This window comes from Aythya ferina (genome assembly GCF_964211825.1).
Source record: "Aythya ferina genome assembly, chromosome: 1".
Classification (NCBI taxonomy): Eukaryota; Metazoa; Chordata; class Aves; order Anseriformes; family Anatidae; genus Aythya; species Aythya ferina.
In genome coordinates this window covers 120,340,367-120,367,603 of record NC_140296.1, presented here as the reverse complement: position 1 = coordinate 120,367,603, position 27,237 = coordinate 120,340,367, and the positions used below count along the sequence as shown (strand labels likewise).

At 46.1% G+C, this 27,237-nt stretch overlaps 1 protein-coding gene across 1 annotated transcript in view; it reads right to left on the bottom strand.

Annotated features, from left to right (window-relative positions):
• The window catches only part of GAP43 (growth associated protein 43), a 53,469-nt gene extending 26,519 nt beyond the window's left edge, over positions 1 to 26,950 (bottom strand). Inside the window, exon 1 of the mRNA XM_084512030.1 lies at positions 26,833 to 26,950. Within this exon, the coding sequence (XP_084368156.1) occupies positions 26,833 to 26,862 (30 nt within the window). The 5' untranslated portion in view covers positions 26,863 to 26,950. The remainder of the gene's footprint in view (positions 1 to 26,832) is intronic.
• Positions 26,951 to 27,237: the final 287 nt, after the last annotated feature.

Here is a 27,237-nt window from a genome sequence, read left to right as displayed (position 1 = left end):
TGAGAGGGATGATCCTCTCACCATCTCCATCTGCTTGTCTGCCACACCTCCAGGTTTCTAGGACATCCCTTCCCAGGCAGACTGTTCCTGCGAGTGAGACTTTCCTTGCTCTCACATAGCTCAGATTAGGAGATGAGAAATGAATGTTGAGGACACAGATAGGGAAGGGGTTGTTAGTTCTTAGGTAACAGGAATGTGGAAATTGCTTTGATCCATGGCCCCAAGATTTCTAATTTGGCCACCTTTCTACCTTCCATCTCCAAAAGCAAAGCTTACAGAAGCATCAAAACATGACAAAGAATGAAGAAGGCATTGCTTTAACCTCTAGGCCCATCTAAACACCCCATGTGCTGGTATGGCAAGAAAGGTGAAGTGGAGAAATCAGATGTTTTCCAGATGTTCAGTGTATTTGCAGCCACACAGGCAAAACAAGAAAGGAGGAAACTGTGTTTCCATCTTTGCTTGCTGTCTATCCATTTCTCTCCTGTGGTGCACCTCATTGCCTGGCATCAGAGGGGCTGATTTGCCTTTCAGAAGAGTGGATAGAGCAATGAACTGGAACCACAGAGGAAGGACAGAGAAACAGCCATGTGGCTTTGTGTTTTGGATGATGGGATGGAGAGATACCCTCATATTAAGAAAAAAAAAGGCCTTGTACTCCATGCAAAGACATAAGGATCCCAAGTCATACCATTTCCATGACACCTGCACTAAGGTATGTGTGGAAACCTTTCCTTCTGTTGACTAAGTGATGCAGTACTGAATCAACTGGTCACCTGGGGTGTTTGTGGGGTTAAGGTACATCTCAACCAATTCTCTAACCTTGGCTAGAGCACAAGGTATGTTTGGACTGATGTCATTCAAGGTCACTTGGGCCCAGACTCACAATGAAATTTAGGCACCTGATTCTCACTGATCTCACCAGACTGAGTCACCTCGAAGCTTTTGTGGGCCTGGCTCAGTGACCTGATTTGTCTCAGAGACAGCGTTTAAGGAGCAAAATGCATTACTAAAAAAGACCAGCTGTCTTCCCAGAAGGAGTGAAGCATGGACGCATGAGAGAGAAAAGACTTTCACGCCTTGTGAAGTGAGGAAGCAATTTAGCACAGAGAACAGCTTTTTTTTAACCCAGTTAAATGGTGTGAAGACACCTGGCTAGAGGATGGCACCTCTCAGCACAACCTGTCTGCGAGGCGAGGAAACAAACAGAGTTCCTTTTTTTTTTTTCCCAGGCTGGCTATGGTGATGGTAGGAAAAACACCCTTGAGAGAGAAAAGGTTAATTCATGTCTCCAGAGGCTTATGCAGGATGGTTCCCCAGTGTGTAACTAGCAGGGTATCAGCTCTCTGGTTTCAAATCCTCTAACAATGATCGAGTTTCTATCCTTTTCTCTATGAGATCCTTTCACACGTGAAATTTCCCCTCTATTTTACGGTACCTGGAATGGAACAGGGTAATGATGGTCAGGCAGGTGGGTGGATGTTATGCTTTTGTGTACAGTGACTGAGAAGAGAGGTGGAAAATAACCTAAATTAGACCCATTTCGGTATTTTCAGTGTGCCTTCTCAATAAATCCATTACACATTCCTCGCTTGGTTTTTGAATCTCTCTTGCATTTGTCACTCTGTTAAGCTGGTGGTGAACCACGGTGTCATCTACTGCCTGGAAGCTCTTATAGCTCCAGTGGTTAAATGGAGAAAGGAATCAGCAATGCCTATGCTTCCTTCACAGGCTAGACCAGAGAAAGAAGAGCCTTGCACCTGAAGCTGATGCAAAGTGGCTCATTTCCAGGGCTTTCCTTGAGTCTCATCTGGGCTCTGTGTAGCATGCCTGTGGTCATGGGACACAGGATGCATCCACTCATCTTTCTGCTCAAAGAACCCAGAGAGAGGACTGGGTTACAGCCCACCAAAGTGGTGCTGTTACAGTGTGATGCCAAAGGCATGTGTTTAACCTGGGGCACAGCCTAAGTGTGTGAGGACACTTGAGAACACAAGGTCTGTGAGGACTGTGCTGAAGGTCTTGGGTGCTTGGCACGATCAACATCCATGCTTCAGGATCAACAGCCTTGCTTCAGGTTGGATTTTGGCACATAGTGTGCTGTCAGCTGTGCCCGGTCTCCTTTTTGGAGGGAAATACTTGTTTTGCTCCAGAAGGAGACAGAGTAGATGTTCAGATCAATGGGCCAAAGCCTGGGAATGAAGCAGGAACGTGTCGAAGCAGACAGTGCAAATTCTCTTCCAAAATGGACCATGATGAAGAAATTCATCAAAAGGGTGAAAAAAGTCATTTGAACTATGCTTTGGTTAGAAAAGCCTATTCATAGAAAATGAGATTTGTGCTGCAGATGTGCTTAGGCAGACACAAACTTGGATGTCACTGGACTATAGAGAAGTTTCATCCAGCCTCAGACTGTGTGGTTTGGGTGGTCCTTTTCTGGGTGGTTCTGGCAAGGATGGTTGCTGCTGTGGGAATTGTTTTAAAGTATCACCTTCACACTCTGAATCCCTGCATTCTCTGCTGACCATGAAGACATAAGGAAATCCTGAATTATCTCCCTCCCTCCCCACCTTTTCTCTGTCACTTTTCTCTCTCTCTTCCTCTTTTCATGTTTAGTTTTAGCCTCCACAAAAACGTTCAGGGATTTGTTAATCTCTGATGGCCCAGAGCGCCCGTCCCCCAGTGAGGGCTGGACACATTTCCTTCTGCTCTAGCCACAGCCAAGGGCCAGAGGCTAATTTACAGCTCCGAGTTGCTTCCCTGAGATTTCATGCAGGCAGCTGCCAAGCCTCCCCAGAGCCCAGGGTTACGCAGTGTCTCTGGAGCCACTTCCACATGAAGCAGCAGCTCCTACCCCATCCCCTCTGTGGGAACACAGGTCTGCACACAGCTCCGGTGATGGGAAATGTCCCTACTTCTCTCCAGCTTGAAGAAACTGTAGGCAGAGATACTGCAAGCCCTTCCATTGCTGGTTTCCGGGGTTAATTTGATATTTCCTGGGTTACACCTAGGAATTGTGAGGCATTTTGTGCTGGGACCATCAGTCCATGAGCAGCTAGGCTGAGGCCCTATCACTAGCTCAGCACCCAATTGTGCTCCCTGCTGCTTTCCCCAGGGTTTTTGCAGCCAGCAGAATAACAGTGAAAGCCTCACCCCCATGACCATCCAGCCTCTAAACCTGCTTTTTAACCTGCCTGCTAGCCTTGGGTTTCTTCTGGTACCTCCTGCTGGCACAAACTAACCCTAATGCCATGAAATCACTCAGCCTACTGACAAGGGAGAGTAGAGCATCAAGGAGGTTCCTCCCTGCCTGATGATAACCATGGGGCTGTATTCATTCTCTTCTTATTATTATTATTTTAATTTATTTCATTGGGAATCAGGGCAATTATCTTCTAAGAAAGCACTTATAGGTTTGTTAAAGTCAAGCAAACATCTCCAGCAATTAGGAAAAGCAAAGCGCAGATTAATTCCCAGTGGCTTGGGAAACTGCTTGGAGGGTGGGCTCTGCTCCTGCAGCACAGCCCCGGGCCTTGCCACTCTGCAGGTGAGCAGGGACGGGGAGGTGTGGGGCTGAAACCCACGGTGCACAGAAGAGGCTCTAAAGGCTGGTCTGGTAAGGGGGAAGACTGGAGGAGTGAGATGGCAGAGGTCAAGGGAGAGAAGAAAAGGAACAAGAGTGGAGTAGGAACAATACAGGAACCAAAAGGGGAGGAGAAAAGGAAAGGCAGGGAAGAGGTAGAAGCTAGCCAAAGCCAAGCCACTGAATGAAAAGAGGCAAATAAAGAACAGGCACACTGAGAGGGATGCAATATGGAAGAAGGGGGAGTGCAGGAGAGATGGAGAAAAAAAAAATCACTGATCCACATCCTAAGGCCATGACAGTGAGAAATACCCAGAGAAAATGGGCAGCTAAATAGCTGAGCAGGGTCTCCTGGAGCAGATCGGCATGACTGTCTGTGCCACGGCGGAAAGAAGAGCTGGCACTGCTCTCTCTGGCATGTGCCACCTCGCTGCACAGCCCTGGTTGTCATTTCCATGGCACTGGGCTAGCAGTGGTCCTGGGGACCCTCCCTGGGCTTCTCTCCAGGAGCAGCCAGGTTATTCCTGTGAGAAACAGTGGGGAACTGGCCCTGTCCATAAGCAGAGCAACTGGGTTGATGTCTGACGGCTTGGGGCAGGGCTTCTCCTGCTCCCTCCCCATCCTGGACAGGGGAAGAAGGAAATGAGATGGAGCAGCATCTCTGCAGTGGCAGGGAGATAGAAGAGGGGAAATCCAAGTGGGGAGTGAGGGGTGTTCATGTCCCAGGTCCTTCCCTCAGAGCTCTGTGTCACCCTGCTTGAAAAGCACAGAGGGCAATGCTTACTCCGCTCTAGAAATCTGATGTTTCACTGCAGTGTCGCAGGGGAGGCAAGGTGCTCTCATGAATACCCTGTTCATTCAGCACAGACCACCCTATCAACCATGCTTGTGTCAATCAACATTTCCTTAGGAAAATGCTTTAGGCTGTGCAACAGCCTTTCCACACTGCTCCACAATGAACAACCCTAAATGAAATGGTATTTCAACAAGACCTCGCATCCCTCACCACTTCACCACTCAAGAAGTCACAACCAGCATTCTTTATCGAGATCTGGCAAGGGCAGTAAAGTCAGAATTGCTTTCTTACTCTTCATTATCCTCTTGTTCAGACCTCCTGAAAGAGAGCCTAACCCACAGCACCACCTCCAGCCAACAGCTTCCCCTCTCCCCAGGGAGCAGACAGCAACCTTTCAAACCACCAGAGCAACCAAGCAACCAGGCTTCAACCAGGCTTGCAGGTCTCCTACATAACTTGAGAAACTTTTTTTTTTTTTCCTCAGCTTCTGGTTCTGAAGAGGTCAGTGGGTCTCGGTGGCCCTGCCTCTCCTTCCCAGCCAGGACTGGCTCAGCTTCTTGCTCTGTGGTGCTGCCTGACCTCGCTAACACCAGCCCTGGCGCCACTAGGGCTGGGGTCAGCCTTGTTGCTGGAGGCAGGGAATGACAGCACTGAGCTCTGGCTCTGATCTTCACAGCAGCCCAGTTCTGTGATTTGTGTTTTGGCTCTTTGTGCCCATCTGGGTTTGCCTGACCCAGAGATTGCCATCATGCATATGGATGTACTTTTGCCTCTGGCTTGCCCTGGCCTTTCCCTCTACCCACCCTCACTTCAGCAGTACCACTGGTGCTGATGGTCGCCCACAGATGATCTGCAGGGCAGGAAACAGGGCTCTCATGACAGCACGGGTATGGACTCACTACAAGCAATGGGTAAGACATAGCCACCTCTTATAGATTTGAATTTTTCACAGCAGCAGCACGTCTTGGGTGTCAGAGACCTTACAGGAATCTTTTTGTGAAATTGCTCAACCTACTTTTTTTTTTTCCCCCTTCCTTGTTTGTGTTTAATGTGCAAGCAGAGGCAGAGAAAGGAGAGAGGTCCCCTATCTCCTTCATTCTTAATCTCACCTTTGTTAAGTTAAATTGCCCTTGAGATATCACACAGAGGAATAGGTCTGTGGGCCCACTATGAGCTATTGGATACTGCTGGCACAGCAAACCGTGAGAAAACCTAGGCCTTATCTCTCTGTTCCTCCTATCCTGAAGTTTCTACAGCTTATTAACAAACAATTGCGTTGAGATTTTACTGGAATTTCAAGGCCAAATGCAATGTTGGATGGTTAAAGTGGGGGCATAATCCCATTGATTTCAACATCATTTTCACCAGGGGTAATTTTCACAAGACCTCTGTGGTCTGCTGCTCCAAGCTACATGGGAGAGAGGACATTGTTATGTTCCAAAAGGGCTCTGAATCTAATTGAATTAGCATTTGTAGTGTTGCAAGAGTCTCAAATGCATGGTGTTGTAGCAAGACAAAGGATTGTGCAATATTTAAGCTGTGCTCTTATCTATTCCCTCCTGTCGGCGCAGGATAAGAACATCCTGAAAGGAGGCACGAGCGTCTGTCAGAGTCTGAAAAGGTCTCTGGGGGAGCCTGTATGACACAGCTCAAGAACCTGGGCTTGTCTGTCTGAGACCACGCACCGTTTGTGCTGCTTCGGTGTGTTCTGGGGGGGCATAAAGCTGATGAACCAAGCCCGTGATTGCTGCTGTCACTGCTGAGTGGCAGAGCGCCCAAGGCTTGATGCTGTGCCTTACCCCTCTCCTGTCCTTCAGGTGGGACTGTCACCAGAGCACAGACACGGCTTTGATTGGAACGATCCTTTGGGGCCACGGGCAGCTGAACGTGAGGCTGAGCAGCCTCAGGGCTTAATCACTTATTCTAGAGACTGGCACTGAGCTATGGGAAATGCACATGTGGCTTCAAGCCATTTTGTTTCCTACTTTGCTTCTCCGCTGTATACAACTCTATTGAAACAGGGGAAGGGGGGATGCAAGCCTGCAGTGCATGCTGAGATAGACCCTTTGTGGACACTGCTAAGTTAGTGCTATAAAAACCTCCAGCCAAAAGGAACATTTTGAATAGAGGTGAATACAAGTTGAAAAAAAAAAAAAAAGAAAAGAAAAAAGTGTTTGGAATCACCTCTCCTAAGGGCTAGTATATCACAGACACATCTAATTGACATTCTGAGATTGCCCTAAGCTTCCCACTGTAGGTGTGCTCTTTTGTCTTTCCAGTTTTTCACTGCCTGGGCATCCCGTCTTTTTAAGTTGTTATTGTAAGAGGGCTTCAAACAGCTCAACACATCTTGGTCCTAAAGTCTTCTGGCTTTTTTCCATTCTTCAGTCAGGAAGCATGGCAGGAGCCTCAATGCACCGCGCATGGCAATGTGTTTTCCCCAGGCACTCAGTTTAGATCCCTGTATCTGGTACATCTGTAACACAACCTTACTGTACATCCAGGTACCCCTGGAGCCCTCCTTGTGGAAGGCTTTACTCAGCAGCCTGCCTGGCAGAGGTGATGAGGGAAAAGAAGACCCTTGGGGAGAACAAGGAGATGGCTGGGCTGGCACAGAGCTCCCTCCACTTCCTTCTGTTCTGCTGCAGATGTGGTATGGAAAGTGAGTCGTTATCCTGAGCAGAACCTGTGGAACAGCACCTTCATCCTTCATGGTCCAGCGCAAAGACAGACAGAAAGAACTGGGACGCATGCATGGACAGTCTAACATCAGAAAAGTGAGCAGTGTTTCATCTTCTGCCAGGAAGGACCAGTTCACACCGCACAGCTCTGTCACGGAGTGAGGAGCGAATCATTAGAAAGCCCTGACAGCCAGCTGGATCCTCTCCAGTGCCCTCTCAGCCCTCCCTGTGCACTGCAGCAGGACTGATTTTCTTCATATTTAACCAACCCTGCAAGAGCAGTGTTTCTTATCAGTCTTTGGGCATTTCCCCCAAAGATGATTCTCTGGGTTTCTCTGACAGCTTATTCCCTTGGTGAGCTAAATAACTCCTTTCCAGAGTTTCACTCAGCCTCCTGCTTCTTGTCTATGTTGAGAACAGCTTGTTTCTGCTTTCTTAGTAACACTCCTTTGTATGTCAGTAGCTCTCACCTTTCATACCATCCTCCTTTACCAGGCCATTCTTCCTAGCTCTCTTAACTCCTAATCAGAGTTCTTACTTTGGTTACACAACTCACATTTGTTCTACTGAGAAATGACTAAAATGTCTCCCCAGCTTTAATGAATAATGAAACACTACACTCACAAAAATAATAATTAGCGACGTAGCTAAAAATAAATCCGTGTGTGGATCAGACTCCCAAAGGCAGTAGAAAAAGCTGCAGCCATGAACATGGATGGTGACGAAAATAGCTAAGAACTCAGTGAAAAAAAAAAAAAAAAAAAAAAAAAAAAGAAAAAAAAAAGGCAAAATAAAAAAGTTTGGGGGAACTTATGAATGGCTGAGTATCCTATAGATAGATAGCAAGCCATGCTGACTGTTAAACACAGTCCTGACTGCTCTGTTTCCCGTCAGCCTCCCCCAGATGCTATTCAGCACATTTAGAAGTTTTCTGAGGATGTCAAGAGGTTGGATAGCTGAAGCAGGCTAGGACAAATAAGATGGAGTGGAAGGAAGCCAACCACTTTTCAGAGGTTCTCAGAGAGTTTCCATCCGGGCTCCTATTGTACTAACAGTGAGCTTCCAGATGAAGGGAGAGGTGCCCACTGTGAGAAGAGCCAAATGCACGAGGATTTATGATGATGACAATAATTATTATTTCTACATCCTTGGGATATATCTCCCTTGTGGTGCTGGGAAAGGAAGCCATGAAACAAGCAACAGGAGGCAAGACAATGGGAGTGTGCTGAGCACAAGAAAGTGCTCAGGCAGCACATGCTGGTTCAGAGGAAAAAGAATTCAGATATTATAGGGACCAGCTTGCTTTCTCCTACCACCATATGAAATATAGAGCTGCTGCTTAGCAGAAGACATAATTCCTGCTTCATCAGGAAATCGCAAGACAAAACTGGATCTTGCCAACCCAATTTATTGACCATCAACAATTACAACACTTACTCCTTCCTAAATTGGAGTTAGGCAAATTGTAGGTCTGCTCAAACGAAGCAAAGATTACAGGTATGCAAATGTCTATGTCATGTGGCCAGGTTATGGCATTGTTATATCCCACTTTTCAGATGAATTTTTGCCTCAGCCATGAAAATAGACACAAATCCCACAAATGCTGTTGCAGTGAGTGATTACCTATTCAGCTCTGGAATGTGGCTTTTCTGTTATTTGTGGGATAGTGTTCTGGTTTTATTTGTTTGTTTGTACTCTATTTTTTCTCCTTTCCTGTCAGACAGAGGAAACCGTATCATGAGTATCACAAATGGCATGTCACAAACACACACACAGACACAGACACACACACACAGATACATGTATATAAATAGTGGAGTACGTCAATAATATGCAAGAAATCTACTGCCTGAAGTCAGTCTGCATAACCTATTCACTAAATTCTGTTGAAATGAAATCAGAAATGAAGCATGGATGTAGAATATTTTCAAAGAGATTAAATTCAACAAGAGTCATTCGAGCCCTTCCAGAAAAGAATGAGTTCCAAAGGCACAAACGCTTTCTGAACTCTTCCAGAACAGTCACTAACTCAGGGCATGGGGATCTGACTAATCACTAGTAACATCTGAGAGCATTCAGTGTAGACTTGGAGAACCTATTGGGGCTTTCAGGTACTTAATATTTTGATCTCAGTGCAATGCAGAGGAAAAAAAAGTTCCCTGTATTTTGCTTTGGTTGCAGAACAATTATTTTGAAGCCTCAAGAAAATATAACACATCTCCTCTCGTCCTCCCAGATGCTTGCTTTCTAGATTGTACTTTCACAGCACTTTACAAACATTCATGAATTATTAACGTTTTAGTACACATTTCTATGCTTTAGTTCTAGTGGGTCAGCATAAAGTTGACTGAATGAGGAACTAAAAAACTAGGTTTTGAGGAACCAGTGGTGGGCTCTTCACAAATACCTATTTGCCTTAATCCTGTTGAAACCAGTGAGAACTAGGTACCAAGGTTCTTCGAGAAACCTACTAGCCTCCTGCCTGTATAAATCTTATTTGTTAGGACAGTTCTGTAAATTACCTGATAACACCCTGACACTGTTTTGAAGTAGCCTTGTAAATATCTGCTGAAAGATTGCAAAGTAGAACAAAGGAGCTTAAAGAAGAATTAAGGCTTTAGTAGGAATTCTGGATATTTGAAGCTTAGGAAACTCGGAGGAATAAAAGGATTACTAGTAAAGTCTTGGTCCCATTTTTTTTCAGTCAGAAGGTAGAAAATGAAAATTCAGGAGGCAGAGGCTTGCCAAAGAAGAACAGGATCTCAGGGTTAGGACAGCTGACAGATGGCTCTTCTACAGCCCTGCCCTACCTTTGCTGCAGAAGTCCTCTGTCATCCTGGCCCTTACATTTCACAGGGCAACTCCTAGCTGCGTGTTCCTCATCTTTGAGTAGCTGGCTTCAGACACTCTGAGTCTGATTTGGAGCAATGCTGAGCGCTCAGAGCTGCAGCTGAGATTAAAGGGAGATGTTTTCAGATATGTACCATAAAAAAAGAAAAACTACTAATAAAATTCACTTCCTTTGTTTCTCAAATTTGGTACATAAAAATAAGGAATCCTGCTGACCAAATTCTCTTTGTGTCAGTTCTCCATCTGCAAAAATGTAGTAAAATGCTCAGTTATCTCATATGAGCACTGCAAAGATTAACTAAGTAATGTTAGCTAAGTGCTCAGAATCACAAGGCAGCTCAGGAGAAAATTAGTATTTCTGATTTCAGAGCAGAGTTTGAATAGTGTTTATTGAATAAAGCTGTGGGGTCACACGCAGACATAGTATGAGAGAACAAAATATTGAATAACTGCTCATTAAGTGAGCACTGTCCATTCTGTGACCTGAATGTGGTAGGAATCCCTTGAAAAAAAAATAAGATGTGTTCCTGTTATTAGGAGGGAATTGAAACACACTCACAAGAAGAGGCCATGCTGAGGTTTCACAGGCAACTGCCTTTCCAGTATTGGCTAATTTCTGAGTACTTGACTTAGCAGCCTTAATAACTTTCTTCTAATATAGTTTCTCTGGGGTCTTTTTCACACATATACCAGTTCACGTTGCATCTGAAGTCCAGATCTGTTTCCACTCCTAGCAATGCAGGATAATTCAACCAATGCTATGTTTCTTTTACTTTCTATAACACAACGAATTAAAGCATGGGAGCTCAAACTAACTGGCCTACGATTACATCTGCCAATGCCCAAGAGGTGTCAAAGCCCTACCATGTAACACAGGTGAGGGGTTTTCAACAGACAGAAAACAGCAACTGATCCTTGGGGTCCCAGCACCCCATGTGGGATGAGGTGAGGCCAGGTGTCCAGCTGAGTCCTAGGGCTTTTGGGAGCTGTGGGCTTCAGAAGCCTCAGAGACCATCCTCCTGCATGAAGATGCTGATAGAAAAATAGTCCTAGCATCAGCAGAGTGTGCTGGCAGTAATTTGACATATCTCCATTGCCAGAGTCATACTTCAATTGCTTAAAAGTCATGGGGTGGCCATCCTTGAATTAGGAGAGGCAGGATTATCAGTGGAAAATGAGACGTTTTCCTTAGCAAAAAAATAAATTAATGGGAAGTAAGTCTTATCCGGCAATTTAATGAATGCACAATTACTGCGTCAGGGAAAAGCCCCCTAAAGATTCCATCATTTAATATGTACAAAAAGCTACTGAACTGAGAATTACTTTGTTCAAAGGATGAGCTGTATCCTCGCCTGGTTTTCAGCAGCTCAGTGGCTACCCTGCAGTGTCAGAGCTGGAATAGCAGGAGTGCTGCAGGGCAAGAGCACAGGATGTTGATAAAAGTGGAGCAAAGGCATGACAGAAATCCTGTTCAGCATTTTCCTATGCTCTGGATAACAGTGCTATTTCACTGCCACCGGCAGCCAACTGACCTCCTGTTTACACCACAGTACTTGCAACTTGCTTTTTTTTTTTTTTTTTTTTTTTTTTTTTCCCTAAAAACTGTGCCCATCTCCAATTCTGATTAGTATCTCCAGGCATTTCTGTGCTGCTCGGAGCTTTCACAGATTTCCACACAGCAGAATCGCTCTTCATGGTGCCCCTAAGAGGTACTCAGTACACTCTGTCGTCTGCTGCGCCTGACAGCAGGAAAAGCTTTGAGGCAAGTACCCCAGAGATGAGTTGAAAAATTACAGGTTGGAGATGTCGGCAGCAACGCTACCATGCTGTGTGAAGCTGAGATGCCATGGATCACACGTGAAAGATGGGGCTGAGCAGGGCTGGATATGAGGAGGCAGAGCAATGGGGAATACATTTGCCTTTCTGCAGGGTCAGGTCTACGAAAGACCACAAAATCCCCACCACCTCACAAACGCTACCACAAGTCTTGTTTCCATTACCTTCTTGGCAAACATGCATCTGGTTTGGCTTAGAGAGCCAGCCACAGATTCACTTTGCAACCAGGCCTCTTGCTTCCCCATGAGGACAGCCTCCCCACTTCCACTCTTAACTGGAGAGGAGCAGGGTCCTTTTCCCAGACTTGGCACCAGAACCTCCTCTTTTGGCCACCTCCGCCAAGTGTCTCTCCAGATCACTCAGCCTTGACCATCAAGCCTGCAACACTGCTGACAGCCAGAGGATTAACTAGAGGAGCGGGAGGAGGTCTCCTGAGATGCCATGACAAGCAATGACAAGCAGAAGGTCCCCAAAATAAGAGATGGGGTGCCCTCATAGGGCATCGGCTTCAAGTCATAACCAGTAGTTAGATTTTTGGGGTTTACAGTGTCATGCCATGCTGACATGTATCAGGAGAACAGACACAGGCACAAGTCTCCTTCCATGCTATCAGAGTGTGGGTGAATTCCTTTCACTCACAGACTTTGGGATTTCTGCACTGGGATTTCTGTATTTCCATTTCAGGCTCCGTTAAGACAAAACTCTCCCCTGAGCATGTCAGGCTGCTTTGTGTCCCTGTGGGAGAAGCCAACTTTTTTTCTGGAGATAATTCATGAGCACTGAGGCCTTAGAGGCAGTGCATCGGTTCATCAGCAGCCAACACATGTAACAACGGTGGGAAAAATTCCCACCTGCGCCTGGCCAGAAACCTGTGTCCCATCTCATGCGTGCAGGTGTTCAGAGTCTCTACAGTAACAACCCCAAGCAGGCTCTCATTAATAAAAGTGTATGACCATGGATCAACGAGGCTCCCACCTTTTCTCTGCCTGCCTGTAAATCCCTGTTTGAAGACTCTGATCTTTCTCTTAAGCCCATCCTCAACTGGAGCTGGTGTTCCAGGCAGACTGAGCACAACCTCCCCTCACGGAGACCCTCCACGGTAACAAAGGGAGCCTAAGCTTCAAGAGAACAGCATCGAGGTTGGGACACAGGACCTACAAAACCATAGACCTTCCTGCTTCCTCAGTTCTCCAGCTTAGCCCTTCTCTGTAGACAGATGCACGCCCCATTTCCACAGACATAAACATGAAGTGACCAGTAAATGAAGCAACCAAATGATTTACATTACTCAAGCTGCTTCTTCGAGATACAAGGGAAGGGAAGAAGCAAAAAAAAAAAAAAAAAAAAAAAAAAAAGTACTTTTCCCGTTATCTCTAGATTAATTAATTCAAGGCATATAAATACTAGTGTAAGCACTACAGGTAGCATATAGAGGGAAAAACAGACAGATGATTCCACTTTCTTCTGTGCCTCAGTTTCCACACTTGCAAAGGGAGTAATAACAGGGAGTAATGATGTGTTAAGAGTCTAAAATGACTTCTTGTGGCACCAAGCAAAAATAACAGCACTAGTTTCAGTAACAACACATTTGGCCCATTTTTGTCCACTTATTCTGCAAGCCATTGTTCATAGGCACAAGCACAAAGTACCGTGACTCACACATTACATAAAAAGCCTGTCTTAAAATCATCTTCATTGGCACATGCTAAAGGCTGAAGTAGAAAACATAAAATGGAGACTACCTCTGAAATCTTGCTTTTACTCCTTTGTGCATATGCCTGATGACAGTTTTTATCATATCACTTTTTTTTTTTTCCTGCAAGTCCTCCCCACCCCAGCTAGTACAAAGGATAGACAAAGCTCACTGAGTGGGTGCATTCAGCATTTTCCCTTCATCCTAATTTCAGGCATGGTGAAGTGCATTATTTGCCATACATCTGAAACCCAGCACTGAATACAGAATTACTGATTTCCTCATAGGCTTTTCCACTGAGCAATTTTGCTGCAGCATCTCAGCGCTCCACGAGCCTTAACAGATGTTCTCACAGGGGAGGCAGGTGAGGTTGTTGCCTCTGCTTTACAACCACTGAAATCAGACACGAAGAGGATAATGCCAAAAAGTCCAGGGCACCCACTAATTTTGTGTCCCCAGATTGAGATGCAGTGGATTAGCATTTCCCCAGCTCTGTGCATGCTGGGAGCAGCCTCCATACAATACCAGCTCCGCATTTCGGCAAGTCAGACCCCAGGTGTCTCAGGCTGAGAACCCAGAGAATGAGAGCACGCCAATTAGTGGCCACCCATGGAAAGCCTCATTTATATGGCTTTTTCAGTATCACATTGGAACTTGTGGCAAGAGGCAGGGAAGGTTCAGGGGCAGTATTCAATTGCCATAACATGAGACCATTCTTCTGCTTTTGAACAGCCCCCTGCCCAATTCAATACACAACCTTCATCATTGGCAATAAGTGAAACAGGAGACTATAGAAAACACCTTCGTTTATGGCAAAACCCATTCAGTCCCTAAGTATATCCCATTCTGTGCACTGAATGAGGCTGCGATCCTATTGAAAAAAATATATATACCACTATTTGACCATATAATTAAGGACCACGTAATTATGCCTGTACATGAGGGAAGGCAAATTAGAGAGGGATTGGCAACTCTTTCAGTTAATCATTTGACTACATCCAAAGCGTCTGACTGAAAACTCAATGTATGCTTTAAAAAAGCGCTTCATTTCCTATTTTAAAACTGCAAAAAAAAAAAGAAAGAAAATTGGAAATTCCATCATTTGAAATCATAATGGCTTTCTCTCTCCTTGTATTATAAATTCACAGCAGTTGCTTATTAAATAGCTGCAAAACTAGTGCGCTTTCCAAACTTTATTCTTCTAATATCAACCTCAGATATAGCCAAATAAAAAATAAAAAATCACAATGCATATTTGAAGAAGATCCCTACCAAGAAACTTCTTATCCAAACAGGAAAAGCTCAGCAAAAATCCATGTAGTTTGTAAAGACTGTCTTTGACTGTTCAAACTTCTCATCCCCCAAAAGCTGGGTAATCCTGACTACAGGCAGGATGTCTTGCTCCTGCTTTTGTGTTGTGCAGAGGCTTTGGAAGAACCTAGAAAAGGATATCTTCCTGAGGGCTGTATGGACTCAGCACGTGATAACAGAAGATACTACAGGTCAATTTTATTTCTCCTACATTCTTGTGCAGCAGTATTTCTTCTGCTGTATGAGAAAGTATCTGGTGAAGGTGAAGTCTCTTTAATGTTATGTCTCAGCATGTTTTATTTAGTATTCCCAGCTACCGCTGGGACGCATCATAATGGGAGCGGAGGGGATTAAGCACTAAAGGTGAGTGCTAGTAGGGGTGCAGCACTCCAGTTGGGAGTTTCTGAGCCACATATATGCTTTGAGACAATTTATTCCAGGCAGGTAGAAGAAGTCACCTACTGATAAATCCCTTGTAACAATCCTCTCCTGAGGATGATGAAAAGGGAATCCCAGTGTGGAGTTCCAGCAGATGTCCATGTTCAGAAGACAGATGTTGAAGCTAGTCTAGGAAGAAGATGAGATGCCTTGCAGAAACCATAGCCTTAAGTCCTCCAGAAAATATGGGGAGAACTAGGCACCTCAGTATCATAATACAGCAAATAAATCTTTTGAACCTGCCTATATTAAATGCTGAAGACAAAATGGCATCTAAACTTTCTGTGTTTAGGCATCTTGCTCTTATCTTAGGCATCTTGCTTGGTTATCAGGGAAGCATTTTCTGTCTTGGATTCCAAGCCCTGAATCTCAGCCCAGAAAAGGACAACAGCTCTAGTCCTATCTGACAGCATGCAGTTGATAGGTGTTTATCTAGCATCTCAGTGATCACACTAGCATACCTAAGTAATGGGAGATGTCAGTTCAGTTCTTCACTGTACCTGAAGGACCTCAAGTCTTACCTTCCCCCTACAAGCCTATTCAGAGTAAGGTGCTCCTAGCTTTTACTGCTTAAGCTCTTAGGCTTTTTTTTTCATGGATGAAATAAATACACAGGAGGCCAGAGACAAAGAGAGCACAGAAGTAAATATAGCTTGATAGACCATTTGGTTATGCGCTCTTCTGCAAAAGGACAGATTTGATCCAGTTCTTGCTTCACTGAATATTTGATATTAATCATAGAAAATACTGCTGGGAAACCACAAGAGACCATTTAGTTAATGTATGATATACTTCTGATCCTCTGGTTCAGAAGTACCTCCTACAGCCCTTCAGTGACTGCCATAGCTTTCTCAGACAATCTACTCCAGTGTGTCACTATCCTTTTGGTGAGAAAACTCCTCCTAAAGCCTAGTCTGAATCATTCTGACAGCCCATTAAAGACCATTACTCCTTGTTTTATCCACTCTGGATATGAAGAGCAGATTATTCCTATTTTCTTGCACTTGTCATTTATGTATGTGAAGACTAGTATCCTGAGTCCTCTCATCCCTACTCCTTTTAAGAAAACAAAAGAAAACACAATTTATTTCAATCTTTCTTTACAGATTACACTTCTGTTGACCTCCAGCAATTCTCATCGTCCCAGTCTGCACTCCCCCTCACTGGACCATACTCTTCTTAAAGTGCAGTGAAGAACAAAGCCTGCTATTTCAGCTGAGACTTACATGTGCTGAGCAGAGCTGAAGGCTTATTGGATGTGTCTTACAACCTATTTCCCCATTTGCACAACCTCATAAGATGAACTTGTGCTCCTCTACAGATCCTGTCTCCCCTCCTGAAGGACAGATAGTTGTCCTGTTGGCCCCCATGGGCAGCTGGGTGCAATTTGTTAATTCTTCCCCTGCAGAGTAACTTGGATTCCCTCCGATGCTTTTCAAACTAGGTCCTTGTCTTGACAAGATTTTCTTGAATTCCAGTAATTTTTGCCAACATATATCTGGTTCATGCCATCTGCACATTTAAAAAACATTTCCTCTAGCCAGTGATCCAGGCTGAAATTAAAATATAAAGTATAATGTACTTAATGAAAACATTATGCACTAACAGGCCACAGCTCAAGCTTGTGGCAACCCACTCAATACAGTCTTCTATTTCGACAGGAAATCAGTGAGAGTTACTCACTGAGTGGGATTAGCTACACCAGTTCTGCATCCCTGCTGTAATGTTTTACTTTGGACCATGTTTCTTTGCTTCACTTATGATAAAAGCTTGTGAGATAATGTCAAAATGACAAGATATGACAACTACTTCCCCTGTATCCACAAGGCTTGTTATAGAAGAAAGCTAAATTAGTTTGACATGATCTATTCTTGACAGATCTGTGCTGGCTCCTAATCATCTTCTTTATTTGATTATTTCCACTTTTTTTTTTTTTTTTTCCCCCAGGAATGAAGTTAAACTGAGTAGTCTGTAATTTATTTATTTTTTTTATCTCATCCTTGGCTTTTATTTCAGCTTTCAGACACCTCACCCAGCCCTTGTGAGTTTTCAAAACTCTCATACCTGATGCTTCAGAGGTTGCTTCCATTAGCTTTGTAAATAAACTAGTAAGATTTGAATCAACCATCTCACATCAGTATATCCTGGCTTGTTCTACCCCTTTTCTAGATCCTGATCTTCTTCCTTCGTGGCCACTGTTAATGGTCCCAGCCATCTACTAGCAGTGACCCATGTTGCTGGAGACATGCAAAATGGCCATTAAGCACCATGACCTTACTGACAATGCATGATGTAAAGTTTTAAGCAAAGCTCTTCCCTCCCCTCCATGAGTATCATAAACACTAAGGTAATATGACATTCTTTCCCTCCTTTCCTCTGGCCATATTAATATTTGATTCTTCTGTGCAAAACAGGTCACTGTGCACAGGAAACACTGCAAAAAAAATGGGTCCCGGCATATTCTGTAGCCTAATAGCACATTCTCTTTGGAGATGGGGGTTCAGATCTACTGAGGGAGAAAAGGTGCATTCACCACGTTCCTGGGTGAATATTTTAACAAAAATGTTTCTGGATGACAGGAAGGTAGCACATTCCCTTCGTCTTGGGTACGTTCTGTGTGGATGCTTCACCTGACAAACTTACCCATTTTGGCTGCTCAGGGAGAGCAACCAGAAGAATACTTGGTTTGTAGATCCCAAAGTAGCTTAGCTGGTAAGTAGATATTCAGCTAATTATTATTTTTTATAAAACTAAGAATCATCTAAGAATGCCAGTAAGCAGTCTTTAAATGTTTAGAGGACTTTATAGGTGTATGTGTAATTATCCCGGGACTTGAGGTACCTCCACAGTTAGAAAGGAAGGAAGCTCTACAGTATAAATCCCTTATTTCTGGGTTCAGAACAATGGTAAAATAACTGTGATATACTTCAGACTCCTCTTTTCAGCCACACCCTAATTAAAAATTAATGAAATTCTACAAGATAAGGCATTGTGTTATGGTATCTTTTCCTGTCTTGTAGAATCATATGACTTAAATGGAAATAAAATAAAATAAAATAAAATAAAATAAAATAAAATAAAATAAAATAAAATAAAATAAAATAAAATAAAATAAAATAAAATAAAATAAAACTGTAAAACAGAATTAACTTTAAAGGAAGATTTGCTAAAAGATCTTACAAGGTTTTGGGGCTATTTTTTCATGGATTTGTCAATTCTTTTGTTTTCCACAGAGTCATGTACACTGGCATCACAATGGGAGGTTCTTTTTCCTGCATGCCTATAATTCTACCATGTAAGAGGGAGTGTCAGGTATTGATTCACATATTAACTTTTCTAACTATCCTCTGGAAGTGATCCAAATTCTGTTTACTTCATGAAGGTTTTGGTTAGCTTCAGTTCTTCAGTTATTTGGGGGGAACATCTTTTTTCCTTTTGCTCCATTCTTCCTTTTCTCAGGATTGAATCTCTTCTAGCTGGTATTTCTGTCTGGCCTTTGGACACAAAGGAAGGGCCTTTTGGCAGATCCTGTGCTTCAAGTGGGATTGGTTGCATCCTTGCCATGCTTTTTTATTGCATTTTTAAAGGTTCTGTCAACATTAAACATCAGTTTTCTGTTGTGGGTGTCTGTCCTCAAAACTCTACGTAGGGTTTGATGTTCCTCTGGGTCTTCCACTGGAAATGCAAACAGCAGGAAGGGTTAAAAATACTGTTTTTTGTCTCTAATCAGGAAAAGTCTCCATTCTGACAGGTTCTGACTCAGTCCAGGCCTTTGCAAGCTGCCAGTCTGACTACTCCAGTGCAATAAGCTAAGAAGGGAATCCTAACCTAAGAAAGCTGTCGCTGGTTCTGAGGAACACAAGTGCCATTTCAGTGCAGCTCTCTCTAGTCTACAGTGAAGTGTCCCTGCTGAGGGCAAGCTTTTGGTCCAGCTTCTAAAAGCTCCTTTACATCAGTTCCCCATTGTTGAACTCCCCTGAGTTCCAGTACAGCCTCCCAGCCACACCACACCCCGCAAGCACAGTGGAGCATTTTTTCAGCAGGTGATTTGCAGGAGGGGACCCCGCTTTTACATGAAACTAAATACCTGCAAGATTTACTTCAGCAAATCAACAAATCATCCTTCTTTCTTTAGCTCTACCTTTCCAAACCTGGGTAATTTTCATTAAACTATCTGTAAGTCCACCACTGAATAACTGGCTCCAAAAGCTGTGGGTAGACAAAAGAGAAGAGCAGGGCACCATGCTGCCGCAATCTCCCCACCCTTGACTACTTAACTTTGCAGATTTATAAGGTCATTGGATACTGCTGATAAAATAAATAGATTAGCCTCCATTGAATAGTCTAAAGAAATGGATGCCAATTGATAAGTCTTAACTATAAGAGTAATCAAAACTAATTTTTTCTGGACTTCATGAATTATTAAAAACCATCCCAACTGATAAAAAACAGAAGTTCCTGAGACTATAGTTTCATGCCTAGGCAATTATGAGAAGAGCGGAATAAAACTATCTTCAGAGCTGGGTCTAGATCCAAACACACTCCTCTGTATCCTTAAATTTGAGGGACAGTCACACCAAACGAATAAGATTCCTCCAGAGCCTATTAGCTCTACAAATTAGCAGCCTTGAGAGAAAGATGTCTGCTACAGAGATAACGTTTAAATATTGTGAGATGTCCTGGCTTTCTATAAATATATACCACGATTATGACTGGAATTAATTCAAGAAACTTTAGAAGTAAGACGAGTAATGAATGGGATTGACATTTATTGATTATAATTTGAAAGAAGATAAGTACATCCTGGCTCCCCTTTCGAGGAATCAAAGCCAATCAGCCCTGGTGGGAGGAAGCCAGGCTCAGCACATCCTTTTGAGCTAGCAAGACAGCTGGACCACACCCTGGCACCCACGAGGGGCATTAGTAGCTGAGGGACAAGCTCAGAGGAAGCATGAACCCTCAAGAAAGCAGGAATGGTGATACTATCTTGTGTTGCTTGCATTGCTCCTACGGGAGTCGTGCCCCTCCCCAGCTGTCTGCTGGGGCTGGGCAACTTTTCACCTATGCTGACAGCAGTGTGAGAGGTGAGGATGCACCACGTTGCTGCCTCTGTGCTCATTTACAGCAGCTGTGACAGCTGCCCAAGTGGAGGAGAGAGATCTGGGGATGCTACAAAGGCCAAGTGGAAGCACAAAGGAAGAACCTGTGCATTTTCCCCTCCTACCAGCTTCCCTGCTTATACCAGAGTCAGGAGGGGTGAAGGGAAAAGGACCCTGATGGCAGTGGCTGATGCTGCCAGCAGGAGTCCCCAGGAAGCACAGCTTAATGGAGGGCTGGTACCCAGGTGGAGGAGAGAAGAAACAGCAGGAGGACCGCATGGTCAAGGGAGCAAGAAGGAGGCAAGGAGCAGAACAGATGGGGGAAGAGACAAAATGAATAACAGGAAGAGACAGCAGGATCAGTGTAACTCTAAAAGCACAAATTCCTTTTGTTATATGCAAAACAAATGAGTATTTTCATGACACTTTCTCCACCCCACACATATTGTAGGCTACACAGGCTGGTGCACTGTGCTGGTAGGGAGGAGCTGGCACATTGGTGAAGGGCAGGGGAAAAGTTGTAGCCCTATTGTCAAGCTCTGGCTCATTGAGATAAAACCTGGGTGTGGGAAGATCAATGGTTTGTGTCAGAGGAACTCAAATGGCTAGTGAACAGCCCAGACTTGTGGGAGTGACTGAGGGTGGATAAAGCAATGCTTTGCCTGTTTAAATCACCTTTCACCTGAAGGCATCTGAATCCCTTTTTTCACACACTAATTATTTAGTTTCCAAATTAAAGAAACACCTTGCAGAGAGGGCCATGACAAGCAGAAAAACTATGCCTACATTAAATCAGAAAACAGGTTAATAGTACTGCTAGGAACAGAAACCAGCTCTCCCCAAGCCCATTCCTATATACTAACTACTAGCCTGTGGTGCTTGCAACCGTGAAAAGCTGTGCAGTTTTACAAACACACTCAGCAGGTGACAGAGAGAGCCCCAAGGATATATGAACACCTTCTCCACAGGAGGCCATCAGAGCGCTGAGGTTACATGACATCTCCTGGCGTGCTCGGGAGGATCTTGGAATTACAGATGAAGCGAATGCGGGTGGATTTCAGCCTTTGACTTTGGACTTCAATTGTTGAAACATGTTTCACCAGGATACCTGCTCTGCTATTCTGGTATTTCCACCAGCAAGGCCAATAAATATTCCACTGGGCTTTCTAGATGGCCAACCTCCCCTAACCAGCCCCATAGCTCCCTGTATAGAGCTAGCGGGCTGTGGCTGTTGCCTTACAGTTGGCCATTGGTTCTTCTGAATTCAAGTGCAGCCAGATGTGATCTGCTGCCAAATCCATCCCTGACACCTGCCAGCCTCACAGCAAACAGGAGAAATGCACAGTGACTTCCAAAGGGCACGAGCACACAGCGAGCTGCCATTAAAAGGTTTCCCAAACTGAGATGGCTTTAGGCTGGATCTGTCATCAGAGCTAGCACTCATTCTCAAATCCAAAATAAGCTTTCCCTGTGTAGGGAGGAAGCCTGAAGCAACAGAAAGGGGCAGTCACATGTGAAGGAGGAGGGGGCAAGAGGAGAGTTATACAAAGGGCAGGATGCAACACGTGGATTGAGCAAATGACAGTCAGCAATGCACCACCAGCACTAATGCACCACAGGCAGCATGCAGAGGTCCCAGGTTGTATGCACTCGATGTAAAACCAAGCAGGCTCTTTTGCTTCATGCTATCTCACCCCAAAGCCCAGCAGTCCCACACACGCTCCGTTTCCTCCACACGTGGAGCAGGAGAGAGCTGCCCCGGGGAGCACATGCCTCTAGGCACGAGGCCAGTGAACCCGAGCAGGTACACACACCCTTGATTTACGTCATGCAAGGCTATCAGCCTGCTTTTATCTTGCAGTGGGCAGAGGGCCAAGTCCACCTTCCCACTAGCACAAGAAGGCTTTGCAACTTGGCAGCTCTGGGCAGCAGGGAATTCTCCCTCCACATGGTGTCTCTGGGAAATGGGGAGGAGGAAGAGCAATGTCTGCGTGGGGCAGCTCCTAGATCCTGGAATGGCATTTCAGTGTCCATGACAGCAGGCCTGAAGTGAGAGCAGACCCGAGGTGAAGCCTCTCTGCACTTTTGTCTTCTCATCAGAGAAAGCCCCACGACTGGAGGAGGGCTCCCAGCCGGAGTGACCCTTCTGCAGGAGAAGGCCTCACCCACCACAGCACAAGCACTGGATTCAGACTCAGCTGAGCTTGGGGCAGTGCCCAGGCTCCACACAACTTGTGACTGCAAGGCAGATACTACTCTGCTTAACACACGACACGGGAGGCCCAAGCGATGCCCACCCTCTCGGTGTGGCAGGGCAGCCAGGGGCACATTTCCTCATCCTGAGGCAGGAGCAGCTGTGAGATAACTCAGATCCTCTCAGCATCAGGCAGGACAAGCCCTCAGACAACACGTGTTGGTGTCTCAGGCTACACACGTGTACCCAGCCCTGCACAGGCCTGCTCAGCGGGGATGCCTGGGTGCAGCTATGGGCACCGACTGCTTTCAACTGGGGCTCCTGTTCAGGAGCACGTGGCAATTTGTATCAACAGACTGGTTTCTTTCCTACCAAGCATTACCGCTGCCCTTCTCCCCCTGGAAACTCTGCCTGCAATTAGTTCCTGAGGAAGGGGCTTGCCTGTGCCATTAAGAACAGCTACATTACGCGATCTAGGAGAAATCAATGCCCCTAATCGTCGGCAGAGGCAGCGGAGGAGGACAGGGCGATGGGGTGTTTCTCTGGAGACGCTCTTCTCAGGAGAAATCCCAGTGGTATTGCCCCAGGAAGAGACAGAGTAAGGACCTGAAGTAATTAAACTCCCATGCAGCAATTGTTTACCGAAAGAAGCGCAGAAACCTCCCAGCATCTCTCAGAAAGGCAGAGGCAGCCGCTAGGCTCTCCCCAGGTGCAGATGAAGTGCCTCTGCCCTGAAGTCAATGGTCTGTGGTGATTTACACCACGCTGGCAAGTGGAGGGAGGAGGGGCGTGGATGGCCACCTTTCCCTTAAAATGCCCATTTTCCTCCCTCCGTGGCGGTGTTTAAAGGCAAGACCATGCCTTGCAAGTGTAGAGGCATCCACGCATTGCATCATAATGGAGTTATTCTAAATGAGGTCGGAGATATTTTAATATCCTGAGGCAACAGAACCTGAACTCCGCGTGCATCTTCCCCGCTCTCTCCCTTTTTCACCATTTCCTCCCTCCCGCACACCTCTGCAGTTCCTGAAGCGACAAGACACCTCGCCGGCTGGCTGCGATCGCTGAAAACACTTCCCTAATGCCTCCTCCTTCTCCGATTGCATTAAGCCGCATCTTTTAGAGGTACAGCCCTGTTTATTCATGCTGCTCGCGTGGAAGGGGAAAGCAATGCAGACTGCCTCGCCCCCCCCTCCCTCCTTCGCCTCGCTGGGTGTGGCAGGTTTAAACCTTTGCAGCCGCCGGCTCGCCAGCGCTGGGGCGAGGAGCAGGGGACGCAGAGCAGGAGGGAAGCCATCGGATACGGCGGGTGATGAATGAGCCTCATCGCACCCACAAGTGGGAAACCTGCTTGCGGGTTATTGTTTAATCACTCATGCGAGCCGGTGCTGAGCACATACCCCCGTAACGCCCATCTGTTCGAGGATGCGGTGCGGTGCGTGCGACGCCCGCGTTCCTAGCCACCTATCTAAGTGCCCAGCTCTGTGGCTGCACCTCCTTCCTGGCAGCAAAGGTTTACCTCAGATTTTCAGAAATCGCCTTTTTGGGTATGCTTCCTTTTAGCCGAATCTTTTGTGGGCACGGATTCAGAGGTGCCGTCAGCTGCGGGCAGAAATGACAACACCGAGCGATCTACATCTCTCATGGGTGGGCACAGCCAGCCAGATACTTCGCTGCTCACGCTGGCATCGCACCCACTAGAAAGAATAACACGCAAGGTAGAAGCGTGTGAACGTATCTGTCTGTGAGGGGTGGGAGGGCAGTCACATACAGGCACACCTAGACATGGATATGAAAAGCTTTCTTCCACGCCCAAGCCTGTAATTTCAGCATCCTGCTCTTTCACTGCCAGAAAGGCGGGACGCCGAGGGCTTCCCCCAAAAAATAATTTGAGGAGAGCTGTCTTTATTTTGGGAAGGAAGCTCCTGTCTGTCATGAAGAACCTATTCCTTATTTTTTTATTTTTTTTTTCCTTCTGTGAAAGGTCTGGGTGGGGACAGAGGAAGAGCACAAGCTGAAAAACGAGATCTTTTTCTCCTTCAAATTAAAGCTTCCCCTGATGTATCAGCACATTGCTGACCGAGCTGATGTATCGCCAGTTTGGCAGTTTTGGTGTGTATTCAGGTACAGGAGCAGGAGCTGGGCTCTGAGCCCAGAAACGTTCACAGAATCTGCACATTCAGGATGTATGGCTGCATGGGGATGAGAAAGCATGTGCGAACGAGTGCCTGTGTGCTTCTGCATATATGTGTAGTACAGAGGCAAGCGGCCGGAGAGCGAGGATGCGTGCCGCACATGCACGCGCAAAGGGGTGTGTACCATGCGGTGGATTAATGTACAGTGTGCGGCGAGAGCACTCCGTGTGAGCAGGATACCTGCATGCCACGCATTGCCAGGCGTGCTCGAATACAGAGCGATAGGAGTGGAGGCAGCGAGATGTAAAGAGCAGACACATCGGAAAATTAATCGGGAAATTAATGCCCAGCCTGTGGCGATATGGGCAAAATTACCCCCCTCTCCCCCAGTAGCTGTCTTCTGACTCCGAAGAATCCCAGAGCTACCTACTTTATTTCAAAATTTGCTGTGCACCTCCGCCCACTGCTCTGTCACTCTGCCTCTCCGTCTGCCTGCCTTTGCCTCCTCTGCTCTTTTCATCCCGTATTTGCCGGCTGAACGTGCTCTGCTGGCTGGCTGCAACGTGGTTTCTCCCCCCCAGCCACCACCACCTCCCTCCCTCCCTCCCTCCAGATTTTAGTGAACGTATGGTTAATTGTGGAGCATTTGAAACCTGCATGGGGAAAAACACGGGATGACGCAGGGTCCCTTTCCATCCTGCTCGCCTGCCCCTCCCCATTATTCTACAAAATCGCTCCTTCGTTTGATAACGCACGGATCTCCATTCAGAAACACACCTTAACCTGGATTTTCTCTGTAGTAACCAGAGTTAATTACATTCAGTGTGCTAGGCTATTGCTCCCGAGTGCTGCAGTGCTCCACTGTAAGAGACACAGAAATGCATGCATATAGAAAGTAACCGCTGTGGTTCCACACCTCACACTGAGTTGAGCTCTGCTCCCAGAACCAAAGCTCTTTGTCGTTACCTACAGATTCATAATTAGGGGAAGTTTCCAAAATGCCTTATGAAGATCCCCAGGGCCAGCTCCTGCCTCCAAGTTCCGACTGAATAAATCCCAGATCCTCCCAAGGAAGTCCAAGGAGCTCAGCCAAAATGGGCTCTTTCGAGCAGGAGCAGGTTTGGACTTAACATGAAATAAAAAGGGGAAGAGCCAGGGGGTGGGGGTGGGGGGGATAAATGATGTAGCTTTTTATTATTATTATTATTATTAAATTTCCTTGTCGTTTTGGTCACGAAAATGTTGTCACTGAAAACTAGCCGCCACCCAAATCTTCTTAGCGTCCCCGTTTGGTGACGGGAAAAGCCAGGTGGTACCAGTAAAGAGAATGAGCTGGTTTCCAACAGGTTCACACCGCGAGCCTCCCTCATCCCAGCCGAGTTGGGAGCTGACAGAGGCGTGGTCCTCTGTCTCTCTCCCAGCTGGTGCAGTTGGCTAACTGGTTGTACTATGGAGGGTATTGCAAAGAGGGTGACTCTCCCCTCCCCGGGCTCACGCTTTTGTTATTAATTAATTACACTTTTCCTTATACCGGAGGTTTAAAAAAAGAAAAAAAAAAAAAAAAAGAAAAAAAAAAAAGGCTTCAGGTTAAGTCCTGCTCAGCTTGTTGTAACACACACACAAAAAAATATGAATGCACCTGTCCTCTGAGCCACCTCGCAGCACATGCACATAAAGCATCCCCCATTCATCGGAGCCGTGAGCAAAAGGGAGCGTTCTGACCGGGGATCAAGGCTCACCGGGCATCCTTTCTTTTTCGGCTTAAGACGAAGAATTGCTTCCTTTATCTCCAAGGTAGAGGCAGATATCATCACGTTTCCTGCCAGCCCCCCCACCCCCCATCCACACCCTCCGATCCACGGACCGAAAACCCTAGGCAATGCATCTGCTGACAATTAAAAGAATAAGAAGAATAGAGGGGGGATCCTGGTAGCTCCCCAAATGTGGACGTAGGCCACCCCCCTTTCCCCACATCGCCAGCCCCGGAAAGGCAAAGCAGTCGCGCTGAAGGGTGTGAAAAGAGCCTTCAGTCGCAAGATGCTAAAGAATTGCAAAAGAGACATCTGCTGAAAGCAGCTGAAATTTCCTCCCCCCTGCCCCTGCCCCTGCCCCTACCCCAGCCCCTCACACACGCAAGGCAGACACGCACCCCACGGACCCCCCGAGAGCCTGGGCGATTTCTTAGCAGAAAGAAACGTAAAAATCTTCAGCTCTACCTGTTTTGTTCTTCTCATACAGCACAGCATGATCGTATTGTCCCCTTCCTTCCTTCTTCTTCCTTCCTTCTCCTCTCTCCTTTTCCTCTTCTCTCTCTTATCTCTCCCCCCCACCCTCTCCACTCCCTCCCTCCCTCCCTCCCTCCCTCTCTCTCTCTCTCTCTCTCTCTCTCTCTCCCTCTCTCGCACACGCACACGCTCACGCACACACACACACACCAGGGCAGTTAGCAGCGGCTCTAAGGTCCACACATGCACACGCCGCCTCTCCCTGCCTCCCTCCCGCTATCCCTACCCTGCCCAGAATTGTCCCCCCAGCTCGTCACCTTCCCCACCCCAACCCACCCCACCCCACCCCCAGCCCAGCCTGCTCCTTCCCCCCCCCCCAAAGTCCCTTTGCCAGCC